The sequence below is a fragment of the Apteryx mantelli genome, chromosome 3, assembly GCF_036417845.1.
Source record: "Apteryx mantelli isolate bAptMan1 chromosome 3, bAptMan1.hap1, whole genome shotgun sequence".
Classification (NCBI taxonomy): domain Eukaryota; kingdom Metazoa; phylum Chordata; class Aves; order Apterygiformes; family Apterygidae; genus Apteryx; species Apteryx mantelli.
Genome location: NC_089980.1, coordinates 135,829,865 through 135,837,656, shown reverse-complemented (window position 1 = coordinate 135,837,656; position 7,792 = coordinate 135,829,865). Strand labels below are relative to the sequence as shown.

General features: G+C 38.1%; 1 protein-coding gene across 1 annotated transcript; it reads right to left on the bottom strand.

Annotated features, from left to right (window-relative positions):
- Window positions 1-1,973: 1,973 nt before the first annotated feature.
- Window positions 1,974-7,536, bottom strand: LOC106482090 (cysteine-rich venom protein-like). The gene is made up of 7 exons (XM_067294618.1): window positions 7,477-7,536; window positions 6,070-6,192; window positions 5,204-5,294; window positions 4,525-4,670; window positions 3,818-3,912; window positions 2,988-3,076; window positions 1,974-2,101 (listed from the first exon to the last, which is right to left on the bottom strand). Exons 1-7 carry the CDS (start codon window positions 7,534-7,536, stop codon window positions 1,974-1,976), a joined length of 732 nt encoding a protein of 243 aa, XP_067150719.1.
- Window positions 7,537-7,792: the final 256 nt, after the last annotated feature.

Below are 7,792 nucleotides of genomic sequence, written 5' to 3'. Positions count from 1 at the left end.
AACTGTTTTTCTATGTAGTGATTATTTATTTATCCAGTATTGGCTAAGAAATTCTATGCAGCCAAATGTTAAAATCAGATCAGGACAGGACCAGAACTTCTAGTAAAAAGAGAAGCCCTTCATGCAGGTAGCAAAACCAAAAGCTGATGCAGCTGAATGTCTGAATATGGTTCACCCTCTAGCGTTTATAACCAGAATTACAGCCCTGCAGAATAAACATTTTTTGCTCGTCTAAAATTGCAAGTTAAGGTGATAAATGGAGACAGTCCCCTGTGTGGGGAATTTATGGACTGAAGATGAGGACTAAATCATGTTGTTTGTTGTATGCTAATGCTGTTGGTGTAATTTTGTGCAAGTGGTCAAGGGTTAAGGGTCAGAGCAGGAAAATAAATCTGAAAATGGCTGAAGGCAAAGCAATTTGTTTCGCTGTCTTGAAAACTACAGATGCAACCCAAGAGTCTCTTTGAACGGCACCCATTGCAGGGTTCCAGCAAGAACTAAAAGAGATATTCTTCTTTTAATACGTATGTGACACCTATGTTTAATATGTATGTTCTGCAAGCGTGGATACTCAGAAATGTTATCACGATGAGATAAAAGCAATAAGCCTCTGTCATTTTCAAAGACTTTTATTGATGTAATAATATTGCTAGCATCTAAATAGGCCCGATTATGACAACAGTCCTCACTAAATGGGTCAGAAAAAGGATGTTTCTCCAAGTAATGAATGTCACTGGCAGGTGATAAATCCAAGCCCTCAGTGCTGGGTCAATACGGACACTCAGTCCTTTGAAGCTATGCCACGCATTGCAGAGGGCCTGAAACGGCGTGAAATGAAAAATCTTACTGAAGTAAATGTGTCCTTAGAATCACTACAAGACCTAAAACAACACCGTGACCGAGTGGAACAGATCTAGCTAAATTCCCCTGTAGGTCGGAGCTGGCTGTCTGCCTGCAAAGGCAGGTGGGAAAAGGCAGAGCTAAGGTCCTGAGCTGAACTTAATCTTCTTGAAGAGGTCCTAGAGCTGTCCACAGACAGGACCTGGCGCTAAGAAGTTTCCTGGGGAGATCTGGAGAAAAGAAGGTCTTTTGATGGGCATTTTGGGGGACTGGCTTCTATTGCCAAATATATATATATATATATAGTAGCAGTATTTTATTCTACATGCTGCAATATTAATTCCAAGCAAGTGGGGGACTATCCATAAAGGCGATATGAAGGGATATATGTGCCTCTCTCTCTGTATGAACGCTTTGAAAAATGATCTGTATCTGCTTCCCTTCCTATTTCTTGACTGTTGGTGCCATACGAAAAAATATCCTTAATCACCAAAATATATAGTGGCATCAGAAACTCTGTGTTTAAGCCTGAGGTAAAAGTTGGCAGAATCAGTGTGTCCCTCTTATTTTGGCTGTAAAAAAGAATCCATCACTGTTGTCTTTGTTTTTCTTTTTCAGACTCATCCCCACTAGCATAAAGTATCAAAGAACCTTGAAATATTTATAAGGAATTTTCCAAATGAAGGAATAGAATTATAAAGAACTTCAGTGAAAATCTCTGTTTGGGAAGTGATGACAAACCAGGTGTTTATTTAGCAGGATAACATTCCATTTATAACCAAAGAAAAGGCAGCGGAAGAAAGTTAAGTGGAATTTAATGCATATTACAAAAATTGTTTTAAAAGAGTAATTCCCATTAAAAAGAAATGAATCAGTGGAAGTTCCATTGCAAGAAAAAGGGTAAAACAATCCATTAGTAGCTTAAAGATGATTTTTATTAAGCCTAAAATGACATCAGAGGTTACTCAGGTTACTAGACTAATTTAGGACTGAAATAATGGCGTGATTTCATAAAAATGTTACCAACAGCTTAGTCTGAGCTGATAAACTGAAAGCAAATACACTTCATGGTTAGTTTTATTCTTTCCAAATAAGCCGGTCTCAAAGCCGCTGTAATGACATCCACCTGGACATTATTTGATTTCAGTGGCGCATTTGCAGGTAGCACGACAGTTTTTGCTCATTACCGAAAGGTTACAGTTCAAGTAGATTCTCAGATGTGCACAGTTTGTGAATAAATCTTGATACTTGCAAGGATTGGCTAAAATAAACAGATAGAAACAAAAATGTGAAATAGTAATTGAGAACCTGGTCCTGGTCTGATACTTGTGTGTTTTCCAAAATGTATTTTCTCATTCATTTTCAAGTCTATATAGTCTTCTTTGTACCTTTTCCTCTGCTCTGGTGTTAAGATTACTTGAATATTAATTTAAGATGGAAGAAAATAAAACAAATATTGTAAGCAAAGTAAAGATCTGCAAAGAACAGTCATCCCTGCTATAAATCCATTGAAACTGGGAGTGCACACTGAATGATGTAAGATGGTATATGATATGATAGTACTGAAAGACATTTTAATTTATTTAAAAATATTTGGCATTCTCTACTTGAGGGTCTCAGCACATTTGCAAAGCTTTCAGGAGTTAAACAGAGCAATAAACCCCAGAAACGTGAGGTGATTATTTTCTTCTGTTTTATAGAAATGGGAATACAGTCAGAAGGGTGGTGTCTTGCAGCTCCTGTATATTTGCATACTTTGACCTGCTCCACATGGAAGTCTGCAAAACCCAAGGGCCTGAGCATGTCTCTAGGTACATGTGGACATACGGATCCTGACAACTTGTACATGCCCTTAGATGAGCAGTATAGTATTTTGTCCTGAACTTTCCAGAAGAGGGCAGCACGACACCGATTATATGGTTTTGCATTTGTTGCTAGACAGCAGCACAATTCATCCATTGCATCCATTTTAGTGGGATTTTTAATTACTACTGTTACTGGGGAGGGAAATGGAAGAGGAAGTTCTATGGTGACTTGCTTCCAGACTAGCAAGAGGTAAACATGAAAAAGTAAAAACTACTCAGGAACAAAGTTACTATCTGAAATGGCGGAGCATTTTCCGTGAGGAGGAACATGGATTCACTTACTGCAAAGCCCATGGTCACAGTGGCCCGGACAATCACCACATTTTGGTCCTTTTTTGTAAGGTTTAGTTATTTGCATTGGATTATTTCCTCTGAAAGTCCAAAGAAAGACATCATGAAACAAGATCAAAGAGCAGCTCTGAGCCTCTAACAGAAGCTTAAATCCTTTCCCACAGTGAAAGAATTCCACCGTTTTTTGAATAAAGCAATTTTTCACATTTTACTTTGAGTTATTCTATGACTACGAGAATCTCAATTTCAAATGGGAAGGCTGATAAGATTTGGGAGAGGAGGAAAGAAAATTAATTGGCAGTTTGTCTTTGTACAGCACTACCAGTTAAAAAAAAATAGATCTTTTCTGCTTCCAAGCTTCTGCTTTTCTAATGGCTTCTCAATGCATTGCAGATTATAAGGAAATAACCTCAACAGATCCCTCTGACATGCAGGGGTTACAGATGTACTCTTTACCCCTGTAAATACCCATTTGCTGTTTGCCTTCACTTTGCTTCTAACTTTCCTGTTTGTGATGAAAGTTACAGAACGACTTGTAAGCCATGTCCTAACACATCTAGGACCTTATTCATATGCTGAGACACCCTAATTTCTGTTTTAATATGAAATAAAAATAAACATCAATATTTTGACAGCATGCTACTTCACAATTGTTTCTACTTACTTCCCACAGTCACAATTCACATTGGTGTTTTCAGAATTATCCAGAGTTAAAATAAACTGTAAGCATTTGATCCTACACATGACCAATGGACCACAGGATTTTTTGAAAACATATCCAGAATTATCTCGTGTTAAAAGAATAAAAGGGCAGTACATACGAAGGGCAGTAATGGCAAACACGCATAAAAGGGAACTGGCTGTTAGGACAGTAGGCAGTTGCACATCCAACCTGGTAGCTGTTATACGAGATTAGCTGTAGAATTGAAAATAAATACATTAAGTCAGAGGCATGTTTTATTTGTACTCTGAATTCTCATCAAAGAGCTCACAAAATAGCAGAACTGGAAGATGGTTTTTGCTTTGTTCTGTGTGTTTCTTTTAGCTGTTAAATATACAATTTAGCAGTCAGGAAGAATAACTAAGAAAACGAGTTAGCCATGTCCTCCAGTTTGCAAATGTTTCAGACACATTTTCTGGGAGGACAGCAAAAGTTTATATTTGAATATTTTCATCATAGATATTTTGCTCTGAATCTTCCTAATCAAATATTTCAACCCCCTCCATATAAAACGTATACATATTTCAGCGTTTTCCTCTTATTTTAAGATTAAAGTTATTTCATCATTTTTTTCTGCTGAACCATGTTTGTCTTCTGAACAGCTCTTCTTAAACACCTGTTGCAGGGTCTCTGAAGTAGATGCAAAAGGGTTTTAATTTGTCAGTTGGCTTTGGATAGGGTGTGAATGATTGATAGCTAATGGTTTGATGACAGTGATAGGTTTTTTTGCTGATAACAAAAATCTCTTAGCCCATTGTACTCATATAATTCTAGTGTATCATTGCTATTTGTTTCAGTTCTCCATACCTGAGTATAGCTCTGGATTTTGTCAGTTTTCTTGATTGATCCAACCCCATACTTGAAATTGTACTTCTGACTATGCCATACTTTAATTGTTTCAGCCCATGTGCTGGGGTAGGTTGACTGCAATATATTCTCACCACAGGGGACACCTGAAAGTAGAAGTAAGTCAGTTTTATTACCCAGGAAAGAAGCAAGATCTAGGGTGGTAGGTATGACATAATTGCATCCTAAAAATGGTCTACGATGCCAACCTGTTTGCCCTGTGGTTTTGAAAAGAGGACAGTGCACCTGACCCTATGAAAGCTGCAGAGTTCCTCTGATTTCAGTGAGCTTTAGGTCCCAAATATGTATTTAAATACAAAATGTTACACAAGAATAGCTATACTTAGACCAAAGGGTCATCTGTCTATTGCACCATCTTGTCTCCAGCAGGGACAAAAAGCAGATACTTAACAAAGGGTATAAGAACAGGGTAAATGTATAGCCTCCCCTTCTCTCTCAGGCTTCCACAATTTATCTTTCAGGGTCTTTCTATGCCAAGGATGATATTTTTGTATTTAATGATCCTCAAAAGATATACTACATCTGATTAAAAGGTATCCTTATTTCTAGTTCACAGGCACAGGGGTCATCTGCAGATCATCATTAACCCATCAACTTATGCTCCAAGTTCTTCAGGTACCATTAACAATTCTCTCCTTTCTGGGACTGATCTTCATTTGACACTTATTTGCCCATTTCTGAGCATTGGCGGCAGCTTTCTCATTCCACGTCTGAAAGACACAAAAGATGAAGTACCCAGATCACAGTGCAGTCCATGAAGGAGAAGAAAAAAAATCAAGGAGTGATTTGGGGAGTGTGCTGAATGCTCCTGTGGTGCTCAGCAGAAAGTGGAGGAGTCACGCCAGTTTACACCACTGGGGCATGGATGTCACGTTTTGCTGTCTGTTTCAATAAGCAAACATAATGTAAGAACTTGTGATTTACTCTCCAGGCTGTGTTAATATAGATTGGATGGTAATAAATGGCCCATGGTTGGGGCAAACCTGTGTTTCATAGTTCCACTATACAAATAACCCTAGGCTGAGGTTTTCCTGGGGACACAGTACCTCTCACAGAACTCTCCTGTGTGCATGAGCTACTCGAGCTCTTTTTTGAAGCTTTAAACAAGAAACAAGTGGTCTAATTCCCATTTACAACTTCTTCCACCCCACTGTAGAATAAATCTCCTCACAGACATTTCCCACGCTGCCTAACTGAGTTTTGCTAACTGTGGGAACTAAGACATGGTGATTAAGAGAAAGACTTCGAGTAGCAGTTGGGACCTGTTCTGAGATCATTGTAATGATTTTGCAAGTGAAAGCATTGAGCTGTGCAAGACTAAGCATGAAGCCTGCAGAATAACAGGGATAAAATTCTGTTTTCTTCACCTCTTAATCCCAGAGCACTTTTCCTGCTCTCTGTTGTGACTGTGTTGTGGATTGTTTAGAAGGCTACAATCTTCTGCTAGTGATCTGGAAAGCAGGTTGGCCACAATGCATAGCTTACCATCTTCAGCATGTTGCTGGCTGTGGGAATGACAGATCTCCTTATTTCATTGTGTTGGTCAACAATCTGTTGTCGGTTTTGAGTCTCAGAAAGAGCAGAGAAAGAAAAATCCATTTTTTCAGGCTGAAATGGAAAATAATAACAATGGTGGTTCCAGTTCTCAAAGGTTTAATGAACAAAATTAATTACTAGCTTCTTGTCAAAGTAAAGCTCCTGGGAAATTCTCAACTTTCTTTTACTGTTTTTTCAATTCTTATAACTGCTGATATTTTTCTCGCTTCATTCATATGAACTGCACTTTTCAGAGGGAGACATGAGCCTAAGTGGAACCTGCAGATTGCAGCGCTCTCTCCAGATGTCTCCTCATCAAACATGCAGAAAGCTTAGCTTTGGATCCAAATCTCGTAACTGGCCTTAAACTCTTGCATGCTCCTGTCACCTGCAAGCTTTGGAAGTAGTTGATGCTGGATCAGAATTTAGGGCTGTTTCCAGACCATTTTCTGAAGTACCTAAGGTCCAGAAGCAATGAATGATTTAGACTGTCTGCTGTCAGCAACGTCAGACCATGGATCGTGCTGAGAAAACCACTTGCAATGCTTACATGAGATTTTTCAGGCTAAAACATCCTTCAGAATGGCATTCTTCCCACTTAACGTCTAAAAATTAGTCATCAGGGTCTAAGCTAGACATCTTCACTCTCTTTGTTATTACTGGAAAGGGCAGAGGTGGTTCAATTCACAAAATTCCTTCTTAGGACTGAAAGAAACTTCATCTAGAGGCAGCCTGTCTGAGATCTAAACAGCTAATTTTTTGATAATGAAGTCAGTGAGATGAATTCCACCATTGTTGTGATGGTGTCTGTTCTAGGCATTAATTCATCTTATTTAATTTTAGATATCTACACCATAGAAATAGATATCTAAAAATCCTCTTAGTTTGCCTTTATGGTCAAGAAGAAAAGCATAAAATGAGAGAGACTAAATTCTATGATTTCCAAGTTATATAAAATGAATCAAAATTCATTACCAAGCAGATCTTGACAAATAGGTCACATCCAAATGTCTACATGGTAGATATGTACATCTTATGAGGTTAATCCTCTCTGAGGAGTGGTGAAGAGTAGATGTCTGATACTTAGATACATGGTTTTGGAGTAGCTTCAGTTCATATTTAGGGGAAAACTCCTAATCAAAATGGTTATAATCAAGTGAATAGGAGAATATGATAGGCAGATGAAATACTTTAATACAAAAATCTTAGAAAAATGTGTAAAGGACATGTGAAAAACAATTATAACTCTGAATTTTAACACTTTAAAGATTACTAGATGGACAAGACAAAACAACATGAGAGATCTATACTACAGGCTCAGATATGGCTCTTTTGCACATGGATGAATGCTCTTACCTGTCCAGCAGATTGATGTATCAAAGCAGCCAGGAAAATGATTGCAGTTAGTGGACCCATTTCTGAAGAGAAGACAAAACAAAATACAAAATACATTAGTTGCATAAAGTTTTTCGGGTGCTGCGGTATATCAACAGGTTACAAAACTGTTGCAAAGTCTGCTACACAGAAGAATATTTTATTTCATGCCTAATGTAGTTGCATGTGCACTGCGGTATCTGCAGAGTTAGCTGGACATAACTGGTGTGGACTGGAGGATCAGAAGATTTTTCTTTGAAACTCAACTATATAAAGAACAAATGAGGGTATGATGGTG

What these genes read in the sequence shown, in the direction of transcription:
- LOC106482090 (XM_067294618.1), bottom strand. Translation starts at nt 7,536, where the DNA reads ATGGGTCCACTAACTGCAATCATTTTCCTGGCTGCTTTGATACATCAA. An exon ending in AAAGGAGAGAATTGTTAATG is followed by an intron (nt 4,671 to 5,203) that starts GTACCTGAAGAA and finishes TTCTACTTTCAG; the next exon opens with GTGTCCCCTGTGGTGAGAAT. An exon ending in CTGTGACCATGGGCTTTGCA is followed by an intron (nt 2,102 to 2,987) that starts GTAAGTGAATCC and finishes TGTTTATTTTAG; the next exon opens with CCAATCCTTGCAAGTATCAA.